Source organism: Thunnus albacares, chromosome 23 (genome assembly GCF_914725855.1).
Source record: "Thunnus albacares chromosome 23, fThuAlb1.1, whole genome shotgun sequence".
NCBI classification, from domain to species: Eukaryota; Metazoa; Chordata; class Actinopteri; order Scombriformes; family Scombridae; genus Thunnus; species Thunnus albacares.
In genome coordinates this window covers 25,372,406-25,385,504 of record NC_058128.1, presented here as the reverse complement: position 1 = coordinate 25,385,504, position 13,099 = coordinate 25,372,406, and the positions used below count along the sequence as shown (strand labels likewise).

General features: G+C 38.2%; 1 protein-coding gene across 1 annotated transcript; it reads right to left on the bottom strand.

The window, feature by feature from the left end:
- Window positions 1–476: 476 nt before the first annotated feature.
- rergla (RERG/RAS-like a) lies at window positions 477–11,336 on the bottom strand. The gene is made up of 5 exons (XM_044343641.1): window positions 11,180–11,336; window positions 10,975–11,031; window positions 8,639–8,712; window positions 2,901–3,049; window positions 477–1,393 (listed from the first exon to the last, which is right to left on the bottom strand). Exons 1-5 carry the CDS (start codon window positions 11,229–11,231, stop codon window positions 1,108–1,110), a joined length of 618 nt encoding a protein of 205 aa, XP_044199576.1. The 5' UTR covers window positions 11,232–11,336; the 3' UTR covers window positions 477–1,107.
- Window positions 11,337–13,099: the final 1,763 nt, after the last annotated feature.

Genomic DNA, 13,099 nt, shown 5'->3' with positions numbered 1-13,099 from the left:
TTACATGTTCACAACATCAAATATTCTTTATGAATGCATAAAGCACTGGTGAGTGTGTTAGAATCAGTCAGTCATAAAAATGTTTCATTAGTCCAGTTTAACCAAATATTCTTTATGAATGCATAAAGCACTGGTGAGTGTGTTAGAATCAGTCAGTCATAAAAATGTTTCATTAGTCCAGTTTAACCTGCAGGAGTTTCTGAAGGCTCATATAAGTGTGTTTTTCTGCCATGGAGGAAACAAATTCATGACAAGTGAACAGGAGGCCAAAGCATTTTCCGACGTCTCTCCTGCAGACACGGAATATGTCAAGCTGCCAGATGCTACTGTCACAGATGATAAGGAGCTCAAAGTCTTGCTAACTGCCGGAAAAAAATATTTTTGACCGCTTCCAAGAGCCTGGTATGTAACTATACTATGATGTAAGTTATATTCAAAAAGTATTTTTCCAAAAACAGGTGTTGGAAAAGGGGGGTGTCATCATACAATCAGGGTTGGTATATATTTGGGCAAATATGTTATTTAGGAATCAATTATTTTATAACATCTGAGGTTTAAACTATTTTTTTGATGGTGGTTGCCATGACAGTTTGAATGGCTACACTAATTTGTGCGGTAAGGAAGGTAAGGTAAAAATCAATACCACGGCAGTTCCAACAGTCCTCACTTTTTTTTCACACTAATACAATACACATCAAACGAGTGATCCCTCTTGAGTCATATAAGACAGATTTAATACAGCAAGTCATACAGTAAAGCTTACCTTTGTTTATCTAGAATTAAATTTCACCAACTTTTCAACATTTTCTTTGAGTTGGTAGTTTTAGCTGAAATAATGCTTCAGGACATGTTTCTCATGAAAGGCTTCCAATGATCTCAAAGAGCAAAAGCATGAAATAGTGGAAGTAAGCAGGGAGCAAAGGAAGATAGGTGCTATGTACTACTGTATTACTGTGTCATAATAACACCACTTCACACACAGACATCTCAATGCTAATCAATAACAACACTAAACATAATAAAAGATACAAAGCCTAGCCAGGGGTTTGTCTCAGTTCAGCGGCACTGGTACAGCTCTGACTGGTAGCTGTTCTTGTTTTTAACACATCACACTGATTTCCTCCTCTTGCCGAAGACATTGTTGATGAGTTTGGCCATGGACTTAGAGCCGCTAGGGCGTCTCCTGCGCTCCTTGGCCTTGCTGCCAAGGTTGGCATTCTGCACCATCTTGGAGAATATGAGCGCCACCTCCTGGTAGTGCTCAGCTGCTGACATCTCGTAGAACTGGCAGTGAAACTCGACAGCCAGACACTGACCTTCTTCATACCGTACCTCTCTCATGTGGCACAGGTCCTGTTTGTTGCCCACCAAAAATATAATAGACTCTACATCCCTGCAGATCACAGAGCAGAGCAGGGTCACACAATGTGTAGATCACTCTTGCTTTGTAGACTAAATTACAGTGGTTTTCACTGGTTCTGGTTACGTGCACACATTATTTCAACTAAAGATGTTTACATGATCAGCTTACAGGAGTGTTCTATTAATACTATTCAGTTACCATACATAAGAGTAGGCCAGATTTATGGCTCAACACACTGTGTCCACATTATGTCACAGTGCCAGAGTTTAGCTCCAACGTGCTGCCTCAATCTTTGAGGCTTGGGTCAAAGATCTTTGTGCCTTGGGAGTGTTCATAAATGAGGAAACAATGGAAGGGAAGTCTTACCAATTTAGATCATTGTATGTGATATCCAGCCACTCTGACAAAGATTACTTATTTTGACGATGAATGTAATCACATGGTCTTTACATGGACACTTTACTGCCATTACTTTTTATTGTTTCACTATTGGATTATTGGTGTGCATGTAACCAAAGCTAATAATAATTGGTCAGAATCTGCTATTCAAGGTCAAAGAATCTGTTGGCAATCAACACACCCTCACCAGAGAGAAGGCACTAATCAGTGAACTCTGATGATTTTGACAATTCATCTTAACTGAAGATCTACTTGCTGGAGTTTACAGTCTTTATCAACCAGTCAGGTCACTGGCTCAGTTGGCTCACTTAGCTTGACCCCTTGACCCCCTTAGTTTGACCCCTTCCCAGGGAACACTATATTAGTGAAACAGCAACGTCCCTGAACAAGAGACTGTATGAACCCCCAGAAACAGACATCATCAGCTGTCTGTCTGATGAACTGAAGTTCCATACAATGTCAGGTGAAAACAACTGAGCCAACAACTCCATTAATTGATGAAGAGTGAAATGTGGTTGTGGATCTCAAAAAGCAAGCACCTTGAGTTTAGATTATTTGGTCAAGCTACTATGCTGTCTGAGTATGCAGGTTTTCACACGAACCACACTGATTACTGCTGGCTGGTATGAAAACCTTTAGTTCATTTTTACTTCACTAAAACAGAGATTTCACATTGTCACAAATCACATTAGACCCTGGCAACGCATACATCATTTATACACATTTATACAGATGTGGTGACAAATGATTAAGAGACAGAGTGAAGATGATTTTGATTAGTTGATGAAAGTAATCACTCATTGTTAAGGAATTTAATTACTTGTGAGAATAATAAAGATTACAATGTGATAAATAGATTCATATTCAAACTACATCTAATATAGCTGTTCATGGTTGAATGATAAAATAACTGTGTTGTAATAACTTGCATGTCTTTTTATTATTTTGATACCAATAAAGTTTTATTTTTATTTTAGACATTCTGGAATTATGCAATAATTCAGTTTTGGTGGAAAATTTTTTTTGCTGAAAAATATGACAACCTAACCTACCATTTACTATTTGTCTTATATTATATGATGGCAAAAATTGTACATACTTTATTGTCACAGTATATTATAGTGATCTTAGTCCATACCTTTTGGCAGTTCCCAGGTGTAGATCTCTGATCAGGTGCACTATGGCTTTGGCAGTGAGGAAGGAGGAATGGTCACTGATATCGTAGACCACAATGAAACCATCAGCCCAGTGGATCTGGGCATTTAAAGTAGACTTACCCTCACAGGCCTGAAAAACATAAAAATATAATTTAAAGACAGACTTATAAAGAGCTTTGTCACTACCACTGAGTGTAATATGTCCTCAGAATGTGTGCAAATTAAATTAATCCTAACATTATGCAAGAGCTTAAAAACAACTAATATGTGAAGCATCTGCAAGCCAGTTGTAGTTGGCCAGTGCGAATCACAGTCCATCCCTGAGTACACTGCATACTGGCATATATGTTATAATACCTCACAGACAGCGTAGGGGGTATACACACAGTGAAAGAAAGGATGGAATACATGAAAAAAGCTTTGAACATTAACAAAGAGGTTTAGGTGAGGTGATGCTAGGAGGCAGCTGCATGCTTGACTGGCTCTGCAAATTAAGATGGATAATACTGACTAGATTTTGCTTTACACTCATTAATATTTGTTTCCCCTCAGTGACAAACAGAATGCATGACAATGTGGGTGCAGAACATGTTGAAGTGGGGAAAAAAATTAAAACACATAAGAATCATGATTGTTATCGTATATGATTTTAAACTGATTCACAAATCCTAAAACAACAATATTAACATCAGTAATAAAGTCATAACTTACAATGACGGCATGAAAATGCAGAATTCAAGTTCAACACACACAATTAAGTTATCTTGTATCTTGAAAGAAGGAAAGGGTTTAAGCACATTTTGGATTTAATAGCTTAATAATTAGCTTTGCATTTTGTGAATACATCATCACTCAGAGACTAATGTTAGCAGAGTGAAGCAGCAAACTTAAGCACTTAACAGCACTTAAGAAACGAGTCACCCAGCACACACTGCAGCACTTTACAAAACTTCCAGCCAACTCTGGTCAGCTGAACAAAACAATCAGCCCAAAGTCTGTTTCATTGCAATGAACTGCCCCCTACAGTGCTGTGGATGAAGATGGGATTTACTGTTGCAGCAGTTCACTGCTGGAGAGATAATCAGGTACGTTGCAGCTGTGGGTGTGTTGTGACCATGTGGGTAGCTCCTGGTTTGAAAACTGAAGCCAATGTGGAAGTGCCTTAAACCTGCATTCTTTCTAATGGCCAGCAGGGGGTGACTTCACAGGTTGCAAAAATAAGTCCGATTATATTGGGGATAATAAACCAAGAGGAGTGTTTATTCCTAATAAAAGATTTTAGCCATTTCAATTTCAAGACACCATTCATGACATCAAAGTCAATCATATTCACACCCTCATCTTCATAGTTTTTAACCATATCATTTTTCCTTATGTACTGACATTTATTTCTCCATATGAATTTGAAATTTACACTGTTTATTGATTTTATCATTCTCGCTGATATGAGTAAGGAGAAGGCCGAGTAAATGAGTCTGGATAAACTATCCATTTTAAATATAAAACTAATATAAAATTCTCCCAAAGATTGTAATATCTCTCTGCAGTCATCTATTCAGGATTAATTTGCATTTGCCTATAGTATTCCAAATATTCATCTTGCCAGAGGTAGTTTTATCCTTAGAAATGACAATCCCCAAATATTTAACCTCCGTTCTTAACCTGTATGTTGTATAATGGTTGCAGGATGTTCATGTAAGGTTAACATTTCACATTTGTCTAAATTTAATTTTAAGCCTGAAGCTTTTGAAATTGTTAAATGGACTGTAAAGCTAATGGGATTTGATTTTCACTTTTTAAAAATAAAGTTGTGTCATCAGCCAATTGACTCATTATTAGCCAGGGAAGAGTAAATTCAATTCAATTCAGTTTTATTTATATAGTGCCAAATCCCAACAAAAATCATCAGGCGGGGGTTGCATTGCTCATGTCCCCTAGAACCCCCACACTTTCAAAATTGCTGCTCAAAGATAGCTGAGCTAGCACTGCATTTCAGAGTTCCACAAAAACTTGTCTGAGTCCATGGACTAGTAGGACCAAAACGGTCTTCAAGCATGTCTTCCAATCCAAAGGGGTCCTTTAATTGTATTTAATTAGGAAATGAAATACCGAAAGTTGTCCAGCAGGTTGTATAGCAGCAGCTGTCAGTTCCTCTCCAATAGTCTCAGGGCACAAGCAGTCCCTCTTTATCCAAAGTCCACCTCAAAGCTAACAGCTAACATAAGCAGGTGATTTGATGCTAGAGTGAGCAACTGGCCCTCACAGGCTAACCACCATAGTTACAACCATCTGAGCTCTTCTCAAACTTAATAATAAACAGTAACGTTACTGTGATCTATGTTTAATACACAATACAAACTATAGCTCAGTGTAATTTATATTAAATGCAAAACACACATTAGTCCCTAAAATAAGGAGTAAAACTATGACATGTAAAACAACATATTCCTTTGGCATTTAGCTTAAAACAGCATAAACCAAGTGAGTTTACATTCTGGACACTGAGGTAACTTGTAAAAACTTCTTGCCAAAGTCTGCCTACCATGGTGACTAATTAGTGATTAGCTTAAATCTTGATTAGTGATTAGCATGCTAATAATCATTAATTTGGTTGTTAACACTTTACCATAAGGCAGGCAACACATTGCCATAAGATAGACAATATTACACATCTTAAATACAAATGCTCACCTTTGTCTCTGATTATTTAAAAACCACAATAGAAATTACTTTACAAACCAAATTTGCCACCTGATTTGCATTTAGAATAGCCTATTTCATTTATGAGACAACAACAAGACAAAGTTACAAAGAACATTCTACATTACTAACTAGTTAAATAGCCGTTTCATACCTCTGATCTGTTATTCCCTAATCTGTTATCACAGCCAATGATGACTAACAGAAGCACCATTTCTAAATGCACAAATGTAACTTCACAGTACTTCAACTGTTTACTCTTCCCTGGCCTGGTGGGTTGGTCAAATGGCTGTGATTGGCTGGATGGCCATTCAATCAATCTAATTTGATCAATAGGTTTTCATATATGGGGAACCCAGTTTTGTTTCATCAATGACTACTAAGCAGCAACCTCTGAGGCTGTAAAATGAAGCCAATGCGGAAGTGCCAAAAACTGCAGTTCCTTGAATGGCTGCTTGAGGCTGGCTCCAAAAGCGAATCATTCCCCATAGACCCAAATGTTAAAATGCCCAACTTTACAGCAGAAATAAACGTTTAAAATGTTTACAACCTGGTACAAAAAATGGTTTTGGTCTCTATAGCTAATTTCTCCTTTCATGACAACTGTACGGGGGGTGAATTTTTTCATAACCCACCCATTTAAATTTTATTAAGCCGTAAAGTTATGCATAATGAAGGACATAGCTGCTTTGAGTGACCGGTCCGCCAGCCGCTAGGTGGCTTGTTTCAGCCATCTTGGCCTCTTGGCCCATTTTTGATTGGCTGGGAGTTAGGCAGCGTCACACACTGCCAAGATGGTGATGGCCGGAGCAGCTCACTTTGAGCTTCAAAACTGCTCTTCAGAAACCGTGTGACGTCACGGTAACTACGTCCATATTTTTATACAGTCTATGATGACCACCTCAGGAAAAAGTGAGGGGTGGGGTGGTGGAATCATGTGGAATCTGTGAAAGTGCCAGTGTTGCAACACCTGTACCACCCGTGGCTGCAATGCGCCTGATTTTGTGAAATACCTGAGGCTGTGGCATGCAATGCATCAGACCTACAATGATGAAACCATCAAAGTTAGATTGCTTTTGACTTGTAGGAGATCTGAATACGACATTATCCCCCCAACCAGAACTTTTGCTAAATCTAATTAGATCAAGCCCATTAAAAATTGTGATTATCTCAAGATCATTATCTTATGCTGCCATGCTGCCATACTGAAGGCTCTTCATAAATAAAATTTTAGTTGCTGAAAGGGAATCGGCCTGCATTGTTTTGCTTTTCATGTGCTTATTATTGTAGTTAGAAAATGTAAACAATTACAAATGAGACAGTGTTTACTGAGGTGCTTTTGGTTACACATGGTGGTGATTACTGTGTGTCTCATTTTACATCATAAAACAGCAACTTTATGCATTAATTACCATCTTTTTGAAAGTGCCCCCAAAATTTTGTAAAGGCCCCAATTTTTTAGACAATGGGGGCGAAAATTGCCCTGCTGCCTGCTGTTAAATTTCCTTCACTGATATTCCTTTTTCCAACATCTCATCCACATGTGACTGAATCAGTGTTTGCATTTTTGGGGAAGTGCAATATGCACGCTTCCTAAATGGGGGTGCATGGTTTGTGTAGATTTTGTATTTGACAGCATCTGTATTACCAAAGTCTGTGCTGGTTTTACTGAATACATTCTGATAAGACAAGAGCAAGCTGTGTATGTCAGACCTCTGTGCACTTGTCAGATCTCCACACTTGACATCAAAAGGCAGTATGGTTGGCTGTGTGACATTAGTTGGCAGACTGGATAGCGGTACTGGGCAGGTGGACACCTTACAAACGGGCTGAATCCTGGAATATCTCAGTGTCAGATAATGGGGTGAACTGCCCTAACTGCATACCTGAATGAAGCACCATAGGGCCATGTGTAGGGGTGATGATACATGCAACAGTAAAGCCATTTTCAGCAGTAGACAGTGTGCGGGCAACTGCAATACCATCCATCTCTAGTTGTCGGGTTTCAAGACAGCCACTGTAGCTGTCTGGCATGCCTGCATTGATTACGGGGGGAATCAGGGCAACTTTGCAAATCATTTCACAGCATGGCAGGACAGGGGTGTTCTCCATTATTTGTCCTGTACAGCTAGCAGGTGTGAATATTTCCTTCCTCTCCTTTATTATTTTCTTTAGCTCTCAGACGGGATTAGATGACCAAAACTCACTTGAAGTTAACAAAACAAAAAAAAAACGGGAATGGTAATGATCAGCTTACTAAGTGTACTTCAAACTAAAGTGGTAAAGCAAGCGGTTATTGTGGCTATTGTTAGCATATAGCTTCAGAGACTCACAAAGTTGAGCAGAATGTTATGTTTAACTTTGCCCATAAAACACAGCTTCACTCTTACAGTCAGTAGGTTTGGTGATGTTGGTGATGAATGGATGAGTGGATGAGGTAAGTGAGATACAGTTAATGAGTACCATACGATGTCATTGTAGTATCATGATTATCAAGATTATTCTTTGTATAAATTGTCATTACTGTGTGACATGACATAATAATATTAAATATGACATTATACTGTATAACAAGAAGGTGATATGCTTATTATGTTGCATAATTGAAAAACATGATCATGATCCAGACCACCACTCGGCAACTGGGCGACTAGGGATCATCTCCAATTCGGTACAGACCAACACAATTAGGCAGGTTAAACTGCGCCATCCTCTTGACACGTGTCGGAAGCTGCTTGGCTTTGGTGACCAGGCTGGTGTTGCCACCAGGAATGGCAATAAATTCAGTGATACAATGTGTAAATTTCATTTAACCAACCTGCCTAAAAAATCGAGGGAGAGGGAGATAGAGAAAGAGAGAGAGATTGAGAGAGAGAGGAGAGAGAAATAGAAAGTCCACAACTGTGGGCGATCAAGACAAGGACTACAGCACGACCATGACACCTCTTTTTTCTGAAAAGGTGTGATAATAATGATGATAACATCTTATTATTCTTACTCCCTCTATCTGCAAACTCACCCGAGAGCAGGGCTCATAGAGCTCCAGACTAATCTGCCTCCCATCCACGGACAGACGCTTGCTGTACATGCACTCTGTGGAAGAAAGAGGGAAGAGAGCAGCAAGAGAATGAGAAAAAAATCAGGATGAGAGTCATCAATTCTCTTTTGGTCTGGGTACCTGTGTATACACACACACATGCGCACACACACGTGTGAGTACAATTATAAGTTCAAACTAAACTTCAAAATTTTAAAAAAACATGTTTTCTTTTCCTGTTTTATATTTGTTTTTTCCATAAGAAGAATACTGAACAAATAGATGTGACATGAGTATTGTTTTCCTTGAAATGATTTCAAGTCTGGTTAATGTTCAGCACATTTGGATACTGCCAAGTTAATTGTGAAACTGTCTGTAAATAATTTTTAATGTCTGGCTTAAACGCTTTCTATACTAGTTTGTTTTGTTACTTTTCAGTGCACAATATTTCTAATTACTAATAACGAACTAATGCTATATTTCAGTATCACTTACAACAATGCTGTATTGCCAATTACAGTGTAGTTACTTTTTAGCTTCTTTCTTAGATTGTTGTGTGATACAGCCTGTGTGTGCATATTTTTTGAACCTTTGTTAAGAGGTTATCATTAATCCAAGGCCAAGGGAAAATGTATCATGAAGCAGTTCCTCTCTGCAGTGCTGATATGGCCTGGTCACAAGCCAAACAGTGGCATGCTGAGAGTGAACAAGATGAAGCTCAGGTGAAACTAGATTATTCTTGGGGAAACAATGGTCTATTGAGCTACCATCAGAGATGTATGTGAGTCATTCTTGCAGGTCAGGAAACCTTTCAGGAATCCTGCAGAATATAATGATTACAGCCTAGCTCTTCAGATCAGATGGTGGATAACAATCTTCAAAATTACACTACATGGATCAAATATCTAGACTATGCTCTCAATATTGAGTTGCAGCCCTTTGATAGAAGCAATATTTGAATAATCTTCAAGTATAAAATGTGCATTTGTTTCATGCATAGTTGTACTGTTCAACCTGTAGTGAAATACTTGGCAGCTGGCAGAGTATATACAAGAAAGTGAGATAAGAGGACTTGGATCGAAGGTGCTGCAGAAAGACAAGCAGTGTACAGAAACTAGAAACTAGTGAACCAAAAACAACGCATAATCCAGATTGTGCCTTTTATAAACAGAAGTGAATTTGAGCATACAGTGTGTACATGCAGAAAGAAAGGGGTTACAATACTAGTTATTATAATATGCAGCATGTGTACATTTCAATTAATAATAGGACTGGGTATTGTCTAAAAATTTTCTGTAATAGTGCCAATATGAAGTTTCAGCAGTGATATCAAAATGATTCCTTTGCTGATTCCTTCCTTTAAGGAATATACTTTTCTTTTTTCAAAAATCCTTTTATTTAACAAAAGAGGCCAAAGATCTCAAATGTTACAGTAAATGTTAAAAACACGCACCTATACAAGAACATACCCAAATAAATGTAAAATTTGCAAATATTATTAATTAAATCAGGAACAATCTGATCAAAGAATAAGTAAACCAAATCATGAATCTGGCCAGATGTTCAATGCTAATGTGTGGTAGTTGGTGACACAGTTTTATTGGGAACAATTCAATTCAATACCAAGCCCTAATTAAATAATATTGAACAGTCAAATGTAGTGCAGTACATATGCAAATATGGAATTGTATTAGAATATTTGGAAAAGTAGCGTGACATACAGGTATGAAATAGAACAAAAGTATTTATGCATTAGTGTTTGTTGAATTTCAGGAGAATAACCACACAATGACTGCGGGTGAACCTGACAGTACACACTCATGCTGTGTAGTGAACATTCTTCATGAAATTCAAGAACAGATCCCAATGTTTCCAAATATGTCAGGTGGGTTTTATTTTCAGGCTTGAATATTTAGTGTAAATGTATAATATTTAGTGTGAACATCATACTGTATGCTACACTGAAAAGCTGTAACAAGCTGATGTACAATGGGTATTCCGGACATGATTTTCCCAACCCAAGCTACTTAAGGGGTAATACAAGGGGAAAGGATTATACAGGGTTAACTCAAATTAATCAGGAATCATGGCGTTCAGTTGTATCTAAGGCTACTTGTATCAGTGGACTTCATAATTCAGGAGTAGCCTAATAATGTATATAATAATGATAATAAATAATAAGAACACAATATGTTTAATACAAGTCAGGATTAACAGTGGAAGTCAGTTCTCACTCATTCAGTCCGCTGGCTACACATATAGAGGCAGCTGTGCATGTTTCTGATCACATAGTTTCTTTTCAAAAGGCAAATAATTACCTGAAGAGGAAGCATACTCGCCAATAAAGCGCCGGGTGAGGAAACGGACGATCAGAGCTGCAGAGTGCACACAAACACACACACACACACACACACACACAGAGAAAGAGAGAGAGAGAGAGAGAGAGAGAGAGAGTTCAGATTGTTCAGAAGCAGCAAATTGTTTATCTCTTACACACAGCAACTTGCTCCACAGCTCTCCTACCTGATTTCCCGACCCCTTCACTTCCCAGTACAGCAATCTTGATCTCATTCATGTTCTCTGTGAAAAGAAGACTAGGCTCCAGTAGAGAAATATCCCTCAAATATCATGCTTTACAGAGTCGATGTAAGAAACAGCAGGGTCACAGTCAGCATCGGCAGAGCTGATGAGCTGCAAGGTGCAACTCGATGTCCCTCAGCTGCAGACTGGCTGGTGGGCGGCCCCTCAGGAGTGGCACCACAGCAGAGGAGGCTGGCCAGGGTAACAGTAGAGCAGGAGGACAGTTATATCCATCCATCCATGTAAAGAACATTTTTCAATTTCCTTTTTCTCTTTTATGTTTTATTACTCTTTTGTTATTCTGTTTTTTCCTTACCTATACTTCACTGGAAAATAATAAAAAGGACAACAGAAAAAATGAAGTAAGCATAAAAACATGAGCATTGACAGGAATGATACAAAATGAAAATAACTATGACATCAGTCTCATAATTGTAACTGTGACAGACTTGTCTATGAGGTAGCCCTCCCCTCATCCAATACATGCTGGGATAAGCTTCTGTGACACTGATCAGGACCGGTGGTTACAGACACATCGCCTAGTAATAATGTCAACATATATTACCTTTGCATTTTATGTACACGATTAAATACAAAAGTGATCGATCCAATCGCACACAGGTCCGGTGGACCACCTGCCAGACACTGCATTATCTAATCAGTGGATTACAATTGTATATATATTATGTTGACATTGCGTCCCCTGTATCAACGTAAACTTTAGGAATATAAAATTTCTTAATATTTGTTATGTCCGACAAGAGTCACATTGTGAGGTGCAGTGGCTACTAGCAGAGCTTTAACCTTTGTGCACTGATGTGCCTTACTTTCATTAAACAGTGTACATGTTTCTCTTTTTGACATGTAAAGCCAGGCTGAACAGGCTGCTGACTGGCATTCAAACTCACTAGTAGAATTCCAATGAGTACTTCACTGACCATGACGTGCAGAGACCATCCCAATGCCCATATTTGCAGTATTTGCAAGAAGTCGAGTGAGTACTGCGTAATGTATTCCCAGTGCCTGTTCTTGTTGATGAGTGTGGAGATTTATCAGAGCTCTGTAGGAAACAGTTACAGGTTAATGAAGCCTTCCTGTGTCTCACGCAAATACACAGCTCAATCAAGCTCAGATTTGTTGGTTTTATTTAACATACTTATGTTCACATGATGAACATGAAGTTACATGCAGTTACAATCTGATTACAGTAAAAAAAAAAAGTGCATATGTCTATTGTATATAAAACATATCAGTTAGAATGTTTTCTGTATGACACAATTTTTAAGAAGGGAAGCACCTATTTCTCAGAATAATTTATAAAAGGATATGATATTTGTAGTGCCGCCAGCCCATACAAAGTGCAGATGATGTTATTGGGCACTGGAAACTTTTAAAGGGTTGTTAAAGAAGCAAGTTGGCAGGCCAGAGTATGTGCAAAAAAAGGTGATGTTTATTAACAATATATTAATGAGGGTGAGTTAGACTGATCCAAAGCTTTCAAAACATATAGAACAACAGTGATGAAGAATTTCTCTGTTACTGCTGACTATCACAATCACCTATGATCAAACACACACAGCTATGAGTGAACCAAATTATACAGAATGTCATTTACTAACTCTATCTATGTATCTATCTTGACAATGCCTACTGACTCACTGCTTATGAAAATAGCAGAGTTTTGATAATAAGTGATAACCATCTGTGGAAGTTCTGCCATACCTGTCTAGTGTTTGGACATGAATATGTTTCATGTATCCAGAATACTTTACTTATTCCAAAGGAAAGTGAACATGTCATCAACTTCAACTTTTTAATGTCTGTTGACCTAAAACCGGCTTACGACTGCATTATTATAGAGGC

Coding starts and splice junctions, on each gene's coding strand:
- rergla (XM_044343641.1), bottom strand. CDS start 11,231: ATGAATGAGATCAAGATTGCTGTACTGGGAAGTGAAGGGGTCGGGAAA. Junction 3,050..8,638: donor TCTATGAGCCCTGCTCTCGG/GTGAGTTTGCAG, acceptor TATGTTTTTCAG/GCCTGTGAGGGTAAGTCTAC. Junction 1,394..2,900: donor CACCTGGGAACTGCCAAAAG/GTATGGACTAAG, acceptor TGTGATCTGCAG/GGATGTAGAGTCTATTATAT.